General features: G+C 35.8%; 1 protein-coding gene across 2 annotated transcripts in view; it reads left to right on the top strand.

The window, feature by feature from the left end:
• UBR2 (ubiquitin protein ligase E3 component n-recognin 2) overlaps positions 1-19,757 on the top strand; it is a 60,241-nt gene that overhangs the window by 19,889 nt on the left and 20,595 nt on the right. The window contains exons 9-26 of one of the 2 annotated variants that reach the window (XM_080408629.1): positions 280-387; positions 2,061-2,149; positions 2,994-3,092; positions 5,463-5,626; positions 5,717-5,816; positions 6,865-6,993; positions 7,781-7,964; positions 8,979-9,040; positions 9,843-9,953; positions 11,808-11,873; positions 13,258-13,380; positions 13,759-13,822; positions 14,117-14,241; positions 15,209-15,261; positions 15,519-15,621; positions 16,183-16,231; positions 16,590-16,744; positions 19,078-19,180. In XM_080408629.1, coding sequence (XP_080264755.1) covers positions 280-387; positions 2,061-2,149; positions 2,994-3,092; positions 5,463-5,626; positions 5,717-5,816; positions 6,865-6,993; positions 7,781-7,964; positions 8,979-9,040; positions 9,843-9,953; positions 11,808-11,873; positions 13,258-13,380; positions 13,759-13,822; positions 14,117-14,241; positions 15,209-15,261; positions 15,519-15,621; positions 16,183-16,231; positions 16,590-16,744; positions 19,078-19,180 — 1,887 coding nt within the window. Of the gene's footprint in view, positions 1-279; positions 388-2,060; positions 2,150-2,820; positions 2,920-2,993; positions 3,093-5,462; positions 5,627-5,716; positions 5,817-6,864; positions 6,994-7,780; positions 7,965-8,978; positions 9,041-9,842; positions 9,954-11,807; positions 11,874-13,257; positions 13,381-13,758; positions 13,823-14,116; positions 14,242-15,208; positions 15,262-15,518; positions 15,622-16,182; positions 16,232-16,589; positions 16,745-19,077; positions 19,181-19,757 lie in introns of both variants that reach the window. The other variant, XM_080408630.1, reaches the window with a different exon arrangement.

Raw genomic sequence — 19,757 nt, 5'->3', positions numbered from 1 at the left:
CAGCACTTTTAAGAAACACATTTTTATTTGATAACCTTGAAACAAATCATTGTGTTTGGCAATTTTCACAAGGTTCCTAATGTTCCATAAGGTTAGCCTGAAGCTTGCAAGGTATAAAATATTTATGTTTCTGTCAGCAAAGTATGAGCAGTGTTACTCATTTGTCAAGGTAAAGAGGGCCCTATGGCTTCTACTGTGTCTTATGAAAATCCCAGTATGTCAAAATAATGTACAAGGTTTTCTTAAGCTATAACTAACATATAATTTCTCTTCATTAAGATGGTCTTCGTCGAATATTGTGCCAGGTTGGTTTACAGGAGGGGCCAGATGGTGAAAATTCTTCTCTTGTGGATAAGCTGATGCTGTATGATTCTAAACTGTGGAAAGGTGAGTTTTCTCAAACTTCTGGAAAATACTAAAGAATGCCATGCATAAAAGTTTTCCCTTTATTGTATTTGCTAATGTTTGATCATTTTTGCTGTGGTATATTATGGATAGAATTGCTTGATTTGTTATAGTCTGTCCCTTCGTGATGCACTCCAAATATATTGAAGACATATAAGGAAGATAGAAGGAGACCATTTGGAGATGGGTTTGGGTTTAGATCTCATTTTTCAAAGCAGTCTGAAACTAAGGCTGACTTGAATATGCAGATGGCAGTGATAGTTAAGGGAAATGGAGTAAACATTGATTTGGGGGTTGTCTGCTTTATAGGATGTCAGCATCTATAGCTTACCTACCAAAATGCCTCATTTTAAGGGATAAGGCAGAGGTTTTCTGCATTGACTTGTGTTTATGTTCATGATGTATTCTGAAGTCTTCGTTCTGAGAACATTCAGGAAAAATGACTGTTCTGTTATTTTAGAACCCTTAAATTTTTTAAAGCCTAATTGACATAATGGGATTGGCTAGAAAGTTGTCATTTTGAGGAAGTGGAGGTGGCTAATTTCTTTTCTGTTACGGATTTTATGTCTGATTTGGTACTGTGAAAGGGTGTGTAAGGCCAGATGTGAGAAGCACAAAGAAAAGGCAGAGAATGATGCAATATATGTCCTTTCCTTATTTAAATATGAAGATAGTATTTTGAAGATTGCTACCCTCCTCCAGTATCTTTTGTTGTTTTTCAGTTCTGAGGTACCAGTATTCTAGCGAGTAGTTACATCTCTTTGTGGTCTGTTTTGGGAACTTCTTGAAGCAGCAATAAAAGAAGTAAGATGGAAAGTGGATGTAGTATGGAGAAAATTATTCTTCTAGGTTATGTTTATCTAATGCCTTTATCTTGTGTGAATGAGTTCCTGGCACTCCAAATTTTTTTTTTTTTCCTAACAATAAATTTTATCTAAAAGGTACTGCTTTGTGGACTGTTACATTTTTAATACAGTTTTTTTTGGGATAATGTCTTTCATATAAGCAAGGAGTGACTTTTAAATTTCTATTTCAACATTGGTATTTCTCTACTTTTTTATCCGTTCCATAACTACTCTGCATTAATGAAATAGAATAATGGTGTTTGACTTAAAAATAACCCATGGAAAGAAATGGTACATACATGCATATGTTTCCAAGCTACATACAGTCAATTCTCATTCGTATTGATAGTATTTTCTGGGATGCTGCTCAGACAGACTAGAAGTTCAGAGAGCTAAACTGGTTATTTTGCAGAGTTGCTTACAGCTAGCAAAATTTATTGCAGTTCCGGCTTCTCATAATAGTATGTTTTGGGGTTTTTTTTCCCTCCCTGGGCCATCCAAATGCTATGTTTACCCTGAGGAGGAATAGAGTTCTGTTCTTGTTTGCCTGACTTGCCTTATATTTGAAGGTTTATGTTCTTATTCAACAGCTCTGTGTTATCTTATGCAGGAGTAATAAATAATGCCACTTGAAGAATTTTGTTTTATGTATTCTTCTTCATCCTTTGCTACCATCTGACAGACTTAAAGCAGCTTCTGCTCCGAGATGCACACTTAGCTCATTCTGTAAAAGTTTACTTTTGTAAATGTTTCCATAATATGTTGATAGAAAATAGTGACATGCAATATTTCATTCATTTTTCTTGACAGGAGCTAGAAATGTGTATCACCAGTTATTCATGAGCAGTCTACTTATGGATTTGAAATACAAGAAACTTTTTGCTATCCGCTTTGCAAGAGTAAGTGTCTTTCTTACAAAGAGCCATATAAATGCTTGAACTGTCTAGCGAGGAGAGTTTAGTTAGCATACAGCTGTTACCCAGAATTTTTTTCCTTTTTTTTTTTTTTTGGAAGCAAAAAGTTGAAATGAAATGCTGACTACCTTATTTCTGTCTTCAAAATATTAGTTATAATGGTATCTCATCTCCTGGGAAGAAAATGAGCTTTCCAGGCTCCCCAGAACTAAAGCAGTTCACATGTTTTTGTCTTCACCGTCAACTGTGCAGGCTATCACTTCTTAAGAGCTTATTGCTTCTCATTATTGAGGTGTAAGCTGTGACAGCACTACTCAGAAATAGTGCTGAAATTCAGTTACGCTGATTAGTATTTCTGCAGTAACTAGTATTTGAAATGCTTTAAATCAGCAGTGCAAAATTCTGCTCACTCTGCTGAAGACAATTAATTTTTTGGAGTAGAAAATAAAGTATTAGCCTTTGTTGTGGGAATGAGAGTGAGTAGATCTCACATGTGAGCAGATTAAATTGTCATGTGCTTTGTACAAAATATCTATATAATAATCTGTAAGAGCTATTCTTCCCTTTATCGTGGCATTAAAGTTTCCCAGAGCAGACATTTAAATTAAAAAATCAGGTCAGTGTGGATTAGAGGTGAATTTCCCCTTGTTGTTTAGAATTACCGGCAGTTGCAGAGAGATTATATGGAGGATGATCACGAACGGGCAGTATCGGTGGCTGCTCTGTCTGTCCAACTCTTCACTGTACCTACTCTGGTGAGTAGTGCCTGTCTTTCTTTTAAAAACTGATAGTTGGCACTCCTTGCCTTTTTTTGCCTCCTTCTTAATAGAACTATGAGCGATTGCAGAGTGATTTTATGAAAGATGACCACGACAGAGAGTTCTCAATTGCTGACCTCTCGATACAGATATTCACAGTGCCTTCTCTTGTAAGTACTGAAAGACCAAAAAAGGAAATCTTTATTTGTTAAAAGCCACTCAAGGTTCTTGAATCAAGACTGCAGATATCTTTAATGTTACTGTGGAAATGCAGGGCGCTGCTGCTGCACAGCAGTCAGGCTGTTTACATGCATTGCTGTGGGTTTAGGAGTTAAAGCATTCGCATTGTACAGTTTGAGTATGACTTCCCAGAGTGGGCTGGGTGTTTTTGGTTTTTCTTTTTACGTTTGTCTTTTACTTTTTTTAGAAAGATACTTAAATGTTTATTTAAACACACACACGTAACATTTAAATTCCTCATCATGCTGAGCCACAGTTTCTGTTTGTAGAAATCTATGTTATGGTTTGCATATCATCGTTTCAGGGCATACCGTTTTGGTACAGTTTTATAAATAATCCACTTCATGGTAATTTTCCAGTCAATACAAGTGCAAGAAAGAATTGTCTCATGATACTCACTACTTCCTTTGGTGCTTCTGGACTTGGACAATGCCTTCTTTCAGTTTTCCAGTTAATTTTTGTTCCAGTGCTTCAGCCACTGTTACTTCTCCCAGCTCACTAACTCTGCTGGTCTTTCACCAGATTATCCTTGTTTGGGAAACTTCTTCTTTTCCTCCGGTCTCCAAATAAGTCTTGATTTGTCTAGTTCGTAATACAAGCAAAGACAAGTTTGGAGCTGTACTGGAAATAAAAGTCTGATGTTCACAGATAGAATTGTTTAAAAAATGAATGCTTCTGTATCCTTCCAAATTTAATCAGCTGAATTCAGCTCTAAAAATCCGTAGTAGCATGGTAGTCATGATACTGAGCAAAGGTGTTTTTAACTTTTGTAGTGGTGGATGTTATTCATGGGAATTCAATAGGACCTCAGGATTTTGTTTCCATGGTTCAGGGCAGTATTGTATTACCTTTTTTAATTTTGAAACTGTCAATAAGAATGTTGCCAATATTTAGATTTACAGTTAGACTTAACCTATTACTGTTATTCAGATGGTTGTTTTATTATTTTTTCGTTTGGCAAATGGAGTGGTGGAATAAGTGCATTAATACATTAATTTTTTTTAAGATGTAATTTCAGACATTTCCTTGAAGGAGAATAATTACAGTGTCCCTTTTGTGTGTTTTCTATTTCAAAACCGTGCAAAAAAAGTAAAGCAAATTGGTTTTGGCTGTTTTGTAGAAGGATGGAATAGACTGATAATGTGCAAGTAATTATAATAAGATCCTACCATATAAATTAAGAATTATTTTGTATATATTTAGAGCCATTCATTCTTTACTGAATGAGTAAGTGGAAGAATGTAAAACCACCCCACTGCCCCCCAGTAACATTTTCAAACTGATCTTAGTAATTTAAGAGTTTGAGCTCTCACGTAACTGAGGGTTTTTTTTGGTTTGAGGGAGGACTGATGGTTGTGTTCATGGTGATTTTTTTGGGGAAAATGTTAACTATTAGATAATATTTTTTTCCCCTTGCAGTAGCATTTTAGAAACTGTATTTTGCAATATTATTAGCAACTGTAGAACCCAGAAGCTGTAGTCAACAACCAGTGTTGTTAAGGTAGAGCAGAGTGGCCAGTCTTCTTGAATCTGCCAGTCACATAATAAAATCCTCATGAGGTCTGAGAACTGCAAGACTCATCCCATTTTCCTTTGAAAACCAACAGAATGGGGGAGTTCTGGAAGAGCTCACAAGTAGGACGTGGAAGTAACTTCTTAGTGTCCCCTACTCTGTTGTGGGGTTGTATTAGGTTATGTTGGGCATGGGAGATGATTTTCATCAGACTTTGCAATGCCTGTTGATTTTGTTTCCTATAACACATAGATGTATGTAGTAGCCTTTGAGGAGGATCATAAGTCTTTTCACGTAATTTCCATGTGGAAATTGCACTATACCTATCCTTAGTAGTTCAGCAGACGCTACGTTCACCACAGCGCTTGACAGTTTGTAAACAGAAAACAGAAGAGCTGCCACTCCCCTGAAGGGCTTATACTTAAATTATATGAGAAGAGACAACACATACTTAAAGGGAGGTTCAAGTTAATTATAAGACACGTAATAACATATGTCTTGTGTCATAATTATATAGGTTAGCAGGAGCCTAACCATAGTCAAACTTCTGTACGGAAGGGATCTGAAGAAAGAGATCTGGGTTATGATAATTTCTGGCTAGATTGCTTTTTCTTTTTTTTTCTGTGAATGTTTGGAAGATTGGCTTTCAACATGTTCTTCTGTTTTAATTATTGATGTAACTATTTTGGATAAAAGTTCATGTATTTTATAAACTTCATGGTGCAGTGTGAAACTCTTGTTAGATGTGTCTGTTAATTACAGCAAATTTCAATGTACTTTGGCATAGGCTCGAATGCTAATAACAGAAGAAAATCTCATGACCACTATCATCAAAACTTTTATGGATCACTTAAGGCACCGTGACATCCAAGGCAGGTTTCAGTTTGAACGTTACACTGCTCTGCAGGCTTTCAAATTCAGGCGTGTTCAGAGCCTTATTTTGGATCTCAAGTAAGTATATTAACTATTTGCTGATTTGATCAACTGAGGAGGGAAAAAAAGAAAATAAAATTAACACCTGCATCTTTCTAATGTACCCAGGTATGTGTTGATAAGTAAGCCAATTGAATGGTCAGATGACTTGAGACACAAGTTCCTCGAGGGTTTTGATGCCTTCTTAGAATTACTCAAATGTATGCAGGTATGTAAATCTGTGAATTGCATAATTTTGCAAATTTAAAGCAGGAAGTTGGCTATCATGATACTAAAATGGAAGAAATTTAATGTACTCTCCTTTTTATAACTTCAGTGCAGTATAACTTTTGGAGTTGTCATGTTTTCCTGTAACAGAACTTCTCACCTAACTTTTCTTAAGTTTAGTTTGTTGTAGAGGGCAATAAAAAGGAACAGTGGTTCAAAAAGAAGACTATAATTTTGGGCATATTTTGCAATTGTAGCGACAGGCAAGACAATTAATTGAGTGAAATCTGGTCCAGCTTAACCAACTTTCCTTCATAGTGAGAACTCCAGTTACTCCTTAAGTGTCAGCCAAGTTGCTCCTTGTATTGAGGAATATATAGTTCCTGACATACAAATAGATGACTTCTCTGTGGTGGTTTTTTCCCCCCAGCCTTTTCATGTGCTATGTTACCTTAAGAGCAGTATTTTGAAAGCAGTGCAGCTTTTACAAGGGCAAATTGACTGTACAATCAGTAAGGTATAAGTCAATCACTCCCATTTTTCAGTACTTCGGTAGTGTACCTTTCTCCAGTACTTAGCTTTCATTAGTCTGTTTATGATAACCTCTTGAATATATATTGTAATCCTCAGATCATGCTGGGTTTTTTTTCTTCTTATGCCAAGAGCTGCTTAGTTATTGTAGTACCCAGTCTTTAGTTAGTACTTAACTGCATTTGATAGCACATCCCTAGAAAATAACATTCAAAAAACAAGATGTATGTGTAAGATAATGTATATATGCAAATGTTGTTGTACTGCTTATAATACTAAAATCTCTGCAGGTGTTAATAATAAACAGAGCTCATGCTCATATCCAAAACCTTTCTTGTATCAGTATTCTTCTCTTCCAGTTCCTGTTTCATTTTGTTGTTGTTATTTTGATGTGTATAATTCCTTTTCAAGTAGTCCCAAGCTTCTTTTTTCTTGTTGAAGCAACAATATATTTATAAGAACAGGTAACCACTGTCTCACACTTACGCTAATGTTGTCAATGTATTTTTTTGTTCTAGGGTATGGATCCAATAACTCGTCAAGTAGGACAACACATAGAAATGGAACCAGAATGGGAAGCAGCATTTACATTGCAGATGAAATTAACGCTTGTTATATCAATGATGCAGGACTGGTGTGCATTAGATGTAAGTTCCTTCTGAATTGTTTTTCCATGTGAATATATGAAGGGGGAAAAAAACCCAAGCATTAATATGTGTAACAACTGCACTAAGCAAGTAACTCCACCATAAGTGAAGATCATCTTCTCTGAGCAAGCACAAATCTTTTCTGTATGTAAATACATCTTTTGTGGCTGGAACTGACCAATTCATAAGACTGTGCTTAAGCCTTTTAAAAAATACTGCAGAGACAGTTCTGTCACGCATCTGGAAGTTATGATTGTCACAACACTGTCATATTATAATTTTCAGAGAAGAGGGAGGAGAGGAGCAGGCCCTTGATCTACCAAATGCTGCCTGATCATAAATCACGTTTCCGTTCTGTTAAGTGTTTCAAGTTTTAGGAGTCCAGAACTTCAGCATGATAAAATACGGCCGTAGAGCAAGTGATCCTAGAATATTTTATATTCAAGCTGGCTTTAATCTTTTGCTGTTAATTAATGTGCAGTTTTTACTGGCCTAATACGATTGTTGCTCAGAAAGTTTCCATAATATCTGTTACAAAACAAACAAACGAACACCTCCTCCAAAAAACCCAAATAGTGGGTATTTTTCTAATCATACATACTGGTATGAGTTTTGCAATCTGTGCTGCCCTTAATTCAGCTCTTTTTGTTGGATTCCTTATCTTAATTTTGCAGGACTGTTGATAAAGTTAGAAACGGCAAACCCGTCAGACTTTTTTACATTGGCTGTATTATTTTGCAGAGCTCTATTTTTTCATAATCTCTGTAAACTGTGATCTTTCCTTTAGGAAAAAGTGTTGATTGAAGCTTACAAGAAATGCCTGACTGTGTTGATGCAGTGTCATAGTGGTTTTACTGATGGAGAACAGCCTATTGTTCTCAGTATGTGTGGACATTCAGTTGAGACCATCAGATACTGTGTTTCTCAGGAAAAAGTTAGCATTCATCTCCCAGTTTCTCGTTTACTTGCAGGTATGAACTAACTTAAAATATTTCAGGAAATGATAAATGTTGTATAAACATGATTTATATTTGTGTGTACATAAGGAACCACACAACAGCCTGAATAGGATGCATTTTGGCTGTTTTCTTGCTGTTTGATAGCCTTTAGGCAAAGTGTTCCCAAACATTGGAGAAATTGTTACTGTTTCAGGCCTGGGGGAGATTGTTTCATCCCTCTGGATTTGTGACTGGGGGTGTGTTGGCAGTTACTGCTGGTTTTGCCACTTGAGTGACCCAAAAGAAATGCAACAAAATATGGACTGTAGTTGACTTCTAAAATACGTTTAGCTGTCAGATGGAATAGACTAATAAACATTCTGTTAGATGACAGATTTATCAAACAGATGTGTCACCAGAAAATTAAGCTATAACTTTTTCTTTATATTGTGCCTATCTTGTTTAACAGTTGTGTTGAAAAAAGGTTGATGAATTTCAGTAATCAGAAAGTGATATGATAAATAAATTCACAGGTAATGAAGTGAAAGAGAGAATTCTTAGGCAAAATACTATGCAGCTCACTTTCAAATAACTTTGAATGTTTGAATATTTAAGCAAAACCTTGTAGCTTTAAAACTAAGCAAACTAGAAAACTCTTAAATATTTTGTAGGGGCCCCATGAGGTATTCAGGAGTTCCTGAGGGATTTCATAACTAAGGGCTGATAGCAAGGATGAGGTAGCTGTTGTCTGTAATTTGTCCTGATAGACTCTTGGCTGTCACTGAGGGGACATGACAGTCAAAAGTCAAAAATCTCACTTGCACAGCAAGTTTATACAGACACAAGGGGAAGACTTTAATTCTCCTAAAATGTATGCTTTATGATATGTCTCTTCAGGAAATAGCTGTGTAGCTCCAGGGTGATAAATCTGCGGACTTACTTGTAGCTGTATCCAGAAAATGGTCCAATAGTAAATTAGATAACCTTTTTTTGTCCTATTCAAATTATATAAAATATTGTGTGTATGTGTTTCATGTATTTATATAGGCTTGCATGTTTTGCTGAGTAAAACTGAAGTGGCATATAAGTTTCCAGAGCTGCTACCCCTGGTACGTAATTAAATGTAGTTTATTCATTAGATATGATTAATGCTGAACGTGAAATTGGTCATGTAAGTGTAGGATATTATTAAATAAAACAAAGGACCTTTTTGCTATGAATTCTGTTCAGAGAGACTCTCTTTAGTAGAAAAAAATTACCTCTTGAAAGATTAATATCTAGATATTCATGACCGGAGCATAAGTGATCGGTATTGCTCTCTTAAATAACAAGACTCAGGTTTAAGGCTGGTATTTTGTTCTTCGTGCATTATCTTCTTTTTGTAGTAGAAACTGTTTTCAGGAACTCCTGGCAGGATCTGGTTCCTTGTCCTTGGCTTGGCCAAGGTTCTAATTTTCTTCCCCAGCTATTTCTTGCTTCCTGCATGTTCTTATTGATACACTGTTTCCTTAAGGGGAAGTTTAAAAGAATAAGATAAAAAAGGAGAAAACGTAACTGGGACAAGAAATCTCAGTGTCTTTTCAAAGAAGTACGTAACCTTTAAATGAAAGGAACCAAATGACAGTGCTATTAAATTGATAGTGTTGATGTTCTAAAATACAAAATGTATTGTTTTTAAGAATAAACTAAAGCCCTTGTGAACTACTGCTGTGGAGCAAAGACAGAACGTGAGGTTGGTTAACAACAATTGGATAAGTTGTGAATAGGCTCGTCAAACTTCTGTTATATGTGTGTTGGATTTGCTTTGTTTTCTAATGCCAAAATATTTTAATGATCATAACTATAATCCTCCATTTCAGTCCTGTTTTATTTTCTCTTTATATATCAAAATACCGCGTTTTCTTAATGCAGAGTGAACTTAGCCCACCTATGTTAATAGAACATCCTCTACGATGCCTAGTCCTGTGTGCCCAAGTACATGCAGGGATGTGGAGAAGAAATGGGTTCTCTCTTGTTAATCAGGTAAGTGCATAGTAGCTGTAGAATCACTCTTTTCTGATAACTCCCCCAAGATGATTTTGGATCTCAGAACCTCCCCTTTCTGTATTTTACAAAAGTCACTTACATAAATGTTATGGAAGGCAATGTGAGGGAGGCTTTTATATCAGCACTCACATCGTTTGAAATTTGGGCTTTTGCACTGGTCTTTGATTTCTTAGTCAGAAGTTGCTTTTTTGTTTCAGGGCTGCTGCAGTGCTCAGTGAACTTGGTGCTCTGTGCACAAAGAAGTTTCAGTATAATACAGTTAATGACTCCTGGCCTTTTTGCTGTGGACTCTCCAATAGCCAGCAGCATGAAGTGCAGAAATAGATCTGTGCATCTTCGGCAGTGCATTCATAACCTTCGCATAAAAGTGTCTCAAATATAAAAATATGCACTATTAAATATTATTACCATTTATGTTTATAAATTAGTTGAAATCCAAAGACCACACAGAAGCATTAGAAGCAGCATAGAACAGAGTGTTTCTTGGCTTTTATCTTTCATATTTCTTTTGTACTCTGGAGACTAGGTCCATCCATCTCTAAACTTACATCCTCTGTGTTTGTATGAATTAGGTCTTGGGTATTTCAAGCATTAAAAACTATAAAATGGGTACTGTAGTGTCAGTGCCACCCACCACGGTGATAGTCTAAAGTAATTTTCTCAGCAAGACGTAATTACAACAGAAATAGGATTTAGTTCTGTGAGGTGTTAACTTGATTTATGTGCAAGAAAATTCTTTCCCTCCCACAAGACCCCATCTTCACTAGATAATTGCAATGCATGTGTACTAGGAGGCTGAATTAAGCTGCCTAAACATATTACATTTTTCTTGCCTCTTAACCTAAAGGATCTTAATAAAGTGATGTCCTTTATTGCCATTATTAAAGGAAAAGGAGCTCTAGCTATGCACAATTATAGCAGTGTCCATAGTTTTTGGTGGAGAAATAAGTCTCTGTTAATTTTCCTTGGTTTTCGGCATCTTGAAGTTAAGAGCCTAGTTCAGTTTAGTTAATATGGCTCCCACAGCCTGGAAGTCCTTTCTCTTTCCTTTGGTGTTGGAGAGCTTATTTTCAGTCAGCTCCTTTTGGATACTTTCCCAGAAGACAGGAATGGGTATCTATATCTGTGAGGAAGAGAGGGAAGGCATGCCTAACTCTTCCAGGTAATCCTGGTGAGAAGTGGTGTGTTTCTAAAGGAAAGTTTAGTATGCTGAAGATAGTTCCCAGCCCCAGGTAGAAACTTTACAGTCCTTTTTATTTTTGCTTAGTTGTGGTAGAATCAACCTTGCCCACATTTCAGTGCCATGCAATGATTGCATTGTTGCTGCTGCATGGTGTGGTCCTGTGGAGCTCACTCCCAGGATGGTTTGGGTTAAGTATGATTCCGTCACAATATTAATGTTCTGCTGAAACTGGCAGTTCCTGAAAGGTCATATCTCAAATGTTTTCAGAGCAATTCGAGGAGCAAAGAAAGAACATTTCTCCAACCAAGGGCTTTCTCTTCTGTGAATTTCAAGTAAACAGTAGATATGTTGCAGTATATAACAGATATATAATGGTAAACAAATAGATATATTAAAATGTAGCCCAAGATTTTTCCTTCTAAGAGTTTGCAATCTAGACGTTAGACCGATACAATCGGGCCAGCAATTGTGCTTGTTTTGTGGTATGTAAAAATGCTTTTTGCATACAAATGTATAATTTTTTTCAAAGCACAGATACATTTTTTTGTTTGGTAATACTATATAACGAAATTTATTTTTCCAGAATGAAAAGCAATTTAGGTTAAATATTATGTTTGTTAATTATTGTGGTTTGTTTTTTGTTTCAGATTTACTACTATCATAATGTGAAGTGCAGGAGGGAGATGTTTGACAAGGACATAGTAATGCTTCAGGTAACCACTTGTAGCAGTTGGCGTTCTTATCGAGCATTTTCAGGATACGTGTGCATTTGGTTTTGAGCTCCATCAGAAACTTCTGATGACAAGGAAAAAAGTCAATTTTTGTGGAAGGACTTACATTTTTTTTATTGCATCTGTGTCTTTATGGGGTCATTTATAAAGGAAATACCTTTGTTGTAATCCTTGTTTTTTAAATATACTGTGGGAAGTGCAGAATTTTCAGTGTAACATGTATGTAATGCTAAATCTTCAAGAATGTAACATTTTAGTTACTGAGTCGTGCTGTTCTGGTAGCTGTGTGAGTCTGCAGGTCTTCAGTAATGTACTGTATGTATGTGTTGCTTCTTCTCCCTCCCTTCAAAGTTTGTATCTAAAACGCTGGATAGAAAATGGAACCCCATTGGAAAAATAGTTCGTGGGTTTGGGTTTGGGTTTTTTTTTCTTCAGAAGAAATTTTACAAATCTGGCAGTCTACTTAGTTTTGACACAGAGAGGTCTGATGCATTACTTCTCTGTTGAGGGTGATGAATGCTAAAATTTGCAGCTTGAGGTGCATAGTTCATGTAGACAGCAAAACCCTTTTTCAGGAAGTCCCTCAAATCTTACCTAGAGTTAGCAATGCTCAATGTGATGCATATGTCCTGAGTTACTTCTGCTTTCGGATGTGTTTCTCTGAGGCTTGATCTGCCCCTAGTTTTTAACAATCACCTGCAGCTGCCCATTCGGCTAGATATCATTCAGTTTTGTTGAAAATTATTCTGTTTTAAAGATGGTCCCTTTAGCTGTAAACTGACAACAAATATTTGTAATGGGCTAGCTTATACACTTTCTTTAATAATCAGAAAAAATCTTTGGCCAGTAGTTTTCAGAAATGGAAGTAAATGTTTGTGGCTACATTGAAACATTAGTATTCTTTCTAGGAAGGTTTGGGAAGTCTTGCTAAAGTCTTCAGCTGTTGTGTTGAGAATTGGAATTTGTTTCTAAAATCTTTGTGCTGTATACGAAGTGATATTATACCTTCTAAAAGTTGAGCCAGTGGGAACAGGATTGTAGAGAAAAATGAACCAACCAGAAGTCTTTCACTGAATTATATTTAGAGTATTTGAGACAGAAGGAATAACCCTGAATATTCTACACTTAAAAGGGTGTCAGAAATTATTGATAGAGCATTGGATCTTGCTTGTCAAACATGCAGTCACTTGTGCTATTGGAGTCCTAAGAGGTTAAACTTAAGTAACTAAATCTTCATGCCCAGAATAGAGAGAGGAATGAATTTCATAAGGAATGTACTGTGAACATTGTATATAAATATATAAATATTTTATAATAATACCCAATCTATTTTCGGTTTATAATGCTTTTTTTTTTTCTTTAATAGACAGGTGTGTCTATGATGGATCCAAATCACTTCTTGATGATAATGCTGAGTCGCTTTGAACTGTATCAGATATTTAGTACTCCAGACTATGGCAAAAGATTTAGCACAGAAAATACTAACAAGGTATTTAATGTACTACTGCAATAAAAAATCTGCAGTTTTGTTTGTGAAAGTGTATCAGATACTGTTGTACTGAGACACTGCAATTTCTTGATTAAAAAACCAAAACCTTTCCTGTTTTAATTTTGTTTGATCAGTTTGAAATATGCATAAATATTTTTACCTGTCAAACTGGTAAATGTCACTGATGCATAATTTTTGCATTGTTTAAGAAGTTTAAGGCAACTGTGATTGCATTTCAGCATAGCTTAATTTGGGAGTGCTAAGGGTTGAAAACAGGCAATGATTTGAAGTGCTGAAAAAATATTTTCAGCATATGGAATAATTCGTCTGCCCTTAATTGAAAAATGTAAATTTGTTTCTTTGTTTATTTTAATTCAGGATGTTGTTCAACAAAATAACACTCTTATAGAAGAGATGCTATACCTCATTATAATGATTGTTGGTAAGTTCAGAATACATTTAATTTTCAAAATTTAGTCTCTTGAATGGTCTGGAATAAGCATTCTTCATTGTCATCCCAAATGCAGTTGTACTTTGGACTTCATGTAGTTCTGACTCCTTTCCTAGGAGAAAAGCTGTGAAACTAGCACTAGATTAATGTAATGAATTTTTGAACACTGGTAGGTGAATACAGGATACCACAGAAGACATTTATTTTCCATACTTTTCCTTGAAGTTTCAAAAGAAGATAGATAAATACTAAAAATCCTAAAAAAAAAATATTTTATTTTTACAGGTGAAAGGTTCAGTCCTGGAATAGGACAAGTAAATGCAACAGATGAAATCAAACGAGAGATCATCCATCAGCTGAGCATCAGGCCAATGGCTCACAGTGAATTGGTAAAGGCATTACCTGAAGATGTAAGTAACGTGGGGTGGAAGAAACTAACTTTATAAGGGTGACTGCTGAAAAATTTTCTTAGGGAAGTTTATGCTGCTTAATGTGGAATGGGAGCAGCACGATTATCCTAAGAGCAAGGTTAGCTTGAATACAGATGAATAGTTGTCATGGAGAAGGTAAGAAAGAGCTATAGAATTAAAAACAGCATATGAAAGAGGCAGGATTCTGAGAGCTTCTTCATCTCTTTTCTCTTTTTAATATGTATTTTATCAGGCCATCTGGCCAGCAGTCTCTGCAGTCTGCTTGTAAACCCTGAATAGATGTATGGAAGTGGGTTGTGAGAGCTATCCAGAAATATAAGCTGTTATATTTTAAAGCCTAACAATAATTGAAAAGGCATGGAATCAGGCACAGTATAATGATTTGTGTAACATAAATGCTTCATTTGCATGGACAGAAGCATTAATCTGAATGCTGGTATGAGCAGTTTAGTAGGATAGCAAAGCGCTGCTTTTTTTTTCTTTTTATTTTTTTTGGAATATTTTTAAAGTAATCTTTTAAACATGATTTCCAAAGACAGTCAAAATTGAAAAGCTAATCTTCTACTATAGTTGTAGTACTTTTAATGATAAATTCTGAAATCATGGAGTGGTTTGGATTGGGAGGGACCTTAAAGATCACCTGGTTCCAACCCCATGCCATGGGCAGGGACAAATTCCCCATTTTCACTGTTCTAAATACTTCAAACTTGAACAATTTGAAAATCCAAATTTTGGGGTGGCATCATGATTTTGTAAAAATATTTTTTGCAGAGTTGGTAGTCCTGAATGTATCTTTATGTTCTGTTCTTTAGCGTTCTCTTAAGTGCCAGTATAATGACTTTGTACTACATTTGTTTCACATGCGTATCTAGTGTTGTATGATATTTGAATGTGTTTATTCGAAGAACTACAGTAACACAGTGTCTTGCCTTTTTACTCAATGTAGGAAAACAGAGAGACAGGAATGGAAAGTGTGATTGAAGAAGTGGCATGCTTCAAGTATGTTTCCCTTTATTCTAATATTTCAGCTTTAAAAATGGAAAATCTGTATTAGTGAAAATGAGAGAATAAAGGGGGCTGCATCATGGTGTGTTCCCATGGCTTTATTCATGTGCATCATTCTTAATACTGTCACTTATTTGATTTCTAGAATGCCCATTGAATAGTTTTTTAGCTGTTCTAGTTAACCATTTATGCTCGGAATTTAATAAGCAATAAACATAAGTTTTGGGGGTTTTGGTTTTTTTTTTTGGTAGGAAACCTGGATTAACAGGCAGAGGGCTCTATGAATTGAAACCAGAGTGCACCAGGAACTTCAATCTGTATTTCTATCACTTTTCAAGGGCAGAGCAGTCAAAGGTAACTAGTAATTTAACTTCTTGGGGTTTGTTTTGTGTCTTTCTTCCAAAGTTAAATTTTGTGAAGAAGTATTATCAGCTGGTTAAGAGTTAACTTCTAAAGTCAACATATTTGAGAATGTTAACAAAATTCAGCCAAGATTTTGCAGTGACTTCTGTGCCACCAGATCCCATGTCCTATACAGAGCTGTTGAAATCAGTGGGCCTTGAAGAGCTTGTCTGCGTGTTCCCTTACATCTTATTTGACTGAAAATATTCAAACAATCTGTATTTTTGCTTACCTTTATGGAAATTGCCATTTTAGCTCAGACTTGTCTTACAGTTTTATGTTAGAAAAAGAATCCAAGCTGGCTCAAGATGAAAGATTAATTTTGAAGATGCATGCCCTACTTTACAAGTAGAATGTAAGACAAACTGAAAAGGCATGGAAGCTTTCTTGTTTTATTGAAGGCTGGGAAGAAGGGAAAAGAACAGTAACAATATAACAAAGCATCAGTGCTTTTTTATTGGATTTATATTTGTACAGCTTTTGAGTAACATTGGCCTCATTCTTCTATTTCAGGCAGAGGAAGCACAAAGAAAGCTGAAAAGACAGAACAGAGAAGATACAGGTATTTTTCTTTGAGAGAAGATGGGAAGCACCTATCAAACTGTGTTTTGCCCTGACAGACTAATATCCTCTTTTGGGGCTAGCCAGAAATTGGTTGAAAATGTAGCAGTTTCCCTTACGTTTCCCTGGTTATGGGTAGGAATCTGATCTATTGTGGAACCAGCCTTCTGAACAGCTTATTCCTTTGGCTTTCCTGTTACATGCAAGCCGTGTTGAATGTTGCAGCCTGTTACCTGTGATACTGCTCGCCAAGCAGCTGTATACTGTCTTGGGTTAAGCTGTTTGAAAGTTGGCCATTTTATATGGGTGTTGCAAATTTTAGAGATGCTGAAATGTCAAACACGTGATTTCCCTTTCAGCACTTCCACCGCCAGTTCTTCCTCCTTTCTGCCCACTTTTTGCAAGTCTGGTTAATATTTTGCAATCTGACGTCATGCTGTGCATTATGGGAACTATACTGCAGTGGGCAGTAGAACACAATGGCTATGCCTGGTCAGAGTCCATGCTGCAAAGGGTATGTCTCCTTATTTAAAATTATGCTTATGTTAAAGGAAAGAATATGTATTTTAGCATTTTAACGTGGTTTTATAGATTTGGGTTGTGTACTTGGTATCTAACGTATCCAGAATACTCTGAATGAGAAATAATGGTGTTTTCTGTTAGACAAGATTACGGAAACCCCTCTGTCTCCAATGCAATATATTTTTAAAAATCAGTGGAGGACAGAAGTGAATTTCTAATGGGATGCACACAAGAGGGAAGAATTCTGCTTGAATTGGTGGAAATAGTTTGTGTTTATTGTGGTAGAGAACCAGTTTATCTGAGTTGTTGCATGTTCAGATAAAGCACGTCAGCTTTTTTCTTGACATTGCTTGCTTTCAGTTTAGACTAAGTTACTAGAAAAAAATCATAAAATACAGAAAATAATTTTCTAACTTCAAAATGTATCTGTTCTGGGAAACTCAACTGAGCTGTTTGTTCCTCACTGTTTATAATGATTGTTAGAAACCTGGAGGGTTACCGTAGATTTTGTTCTCAATGAAGGTAACTTTTTGGAGTGTGCAGAAGTAAGTGGTGAACTGCTATCAAAGGGCTGCTCATACTGGTCAGGGTTGTTGGTTGTCGCGACGGAGGGAAGACACAGTCACTCAATATGAGTGATCAGCAGACTTTGTTTATTGTCCCTTACAGTCACCTTTTATGCCTTGTTATAATTAGCTCATACATATTACAAAAGTTAAGCTCATTATTGGTTAGTTGCCTAAATACCAAGTCCGCCCCTAGTTTCTCCTCTGTAGTTGTCTGTTCCCACCTGCAACATTCTTTTCCCACTGAAATCTTCCTGTTACTGTGTAACAAAAACAGCCAAAGACAGTGTATTTTGCTTTACTTCAGATAAGCTGAGAGCTATGTGCATTTTTGTCCAGCCAGCTGGACTATGTCTATGAACTTTTTCAGCTAGCCAGTTATCCACAGTTGGTTTAGTGTCCAAATCCAAACTTTTCAAAAATATTGATAGATTTTTAAATAACATTTTGCAGTGAAACACCAGCTTTGAAACTGAGTATTAATTTTTTTGACATTCAGTCTTACTGTTTATTACTTTTTATAGCTAAGTTTAAATTAACATTAGCAATTCTGTATAACACAAAGTTGAAAATGGAACAGTGTATCAGTATTACAGATCACCGCAAAAATTGAAGAATGTACTCTCACATTACCTAAATGTAACTACTAGGCTTTGGAATAACTGGTTGAATAGAGTAAGATTTTATTTTTATTTTTCTGAAACTGAACTAAAACATGCTCAGCCACCTGAGTACCTTTTGTGTTGTTCTCAAAAATGTGCGAGTCATTAGGAATCTATCACTTGCTCAGAAGCTCATGGCATTTTGTATTCACTGGTGCCATGCAATTGGGCTGCATCTTTCCCCAGTCAACCACTCTTGTCTTGGAAGTGCCACACAAAAGTTGATACGAGACATCTGGAAGAAGTGGCCCATACCTGATGAGACCTTGTTAGATAGATATGGTAGTGTGAGGAAAAATTGACTGTTACTTATTAAAACAATTTTTAAAAGCTTCCAAGACTCAGATCAGGTTTCACTGCTACTATAGATACTTACGCTGTTGCATTCCAGTTCTGCTACAGATTTTCTGGCAATTATCTTTTCTCCTTACACAGGTTTCAGTGTTGATTCCAGGCATTCAGTAATGCTTTTTGTCTAGAGCATCCTGCCAATTTGTATGAGGTGGCAAAGTGGTTGATTCAGCTTGACAGAGGTCACCACTAAGATTTAAGCATTTCAGATTTAAAATGCCATTCAGACTATTTCAGTGCCAAATAGGGTAATTTCAATTTTTAACTTCAAGGAGATTACATCTTTTTACTGACCTAAAAGCTAACAGTGTTTTAAAATATGTTGCTAGAGTTTAGAGTAAGTTTAGTTTAATAATGTTAACTTTTTTCCATTAAATTTTGTATGTAAAAAAGGATTTAAAGTGTGCATCATGCTTCTGTCCAGAGACTTGTGGTATCAACGTGCATTTGCTAGGGAGAAAGCTAAGAAGCACAAACTTCTTGCTCACTAGAAAGGACAGCAAACAGAAAGATATAAGTGATATAATGTGTTTTTTATCTGGCAAAGTTTCAAGCATTTGTAAACAAACGCTGTTACTCCTTTGTAATCCATCTTTGGAATTATGCATGTAGAAATAACTTCACATATATTCTTATTTTATAATTTTACTATATGACTTGCTTGTCTCTTAATGATTTACCCAAACTGTATAAAGAAGTACATGAAGTATTTAAGGAAAGAACTAAAATTTATAACTTTTACCTAGGTTTTGCATTTGCTTGGAATGGCACTGCAAGAAGAAAAACAACATCTAGAGAATCTCAGTGAGGAGAATGTTGTAACATTTACCTTCACTCAGAAAATATCAAGTATGCCTTTCTTTTCAAATGTATAGCAAATTTTAAGCAACTGAAAATGCCAGTATTTCATATTTTATTATTTTGAAACAGTCTTTACTGGAAGGTTGTATTTTTTTATCCATCAAAATTTTACCAAGTTGATTGTACTTATAAGCTTTACATATGTGTAGATTCTATGATAGTAACAATACTAAAGGCCTTTTCCAGAGGAGAAATCCAAAAGTTGAGTAATTCCCAGTAAATCTGATTCTTAGTATCTTTTAAGTAGTGTCTCAACAAAGAGTGCTGGTGATGATCACGATACATGATCAGATGCTATAGTTGCAAAATCCATAGTTGTGTTCTTAAAGGGACTTCCAATCTTGACTTTCCTTTGTATCTTCTGACTAGTGCCTCTAGTTTTGCTAAGACATGGAAGTTAGGATTCTTCCGTGTCAAATAGGTTGGAAATAAAATACTGGAAGTTCTACATGGCAGCTCCCAAGATGAAAACAGCCAGGGAGCACATACAGTGCTTTTGTCTTGTAAGAAAATATAGTCAACGAGCAAGACTTTTAAGAATATTTCCTCTGACTTCTCAGGGTTT

This window comes from Falco punctatus (genome assembly GCF_963210335.1).
Source record: "Falco punctatus genome assembly, chromosome: 12".
Taxonomy (NCBI): domain Eukaryota; kingdom Metazoa; phylum Chordata; class Aves; order Falconiformes; family Falconidae; genus Falco; species Falco punctatus.
This window is presented reverse-complemented; position numbering and strand designations above follow the sequence as displayed.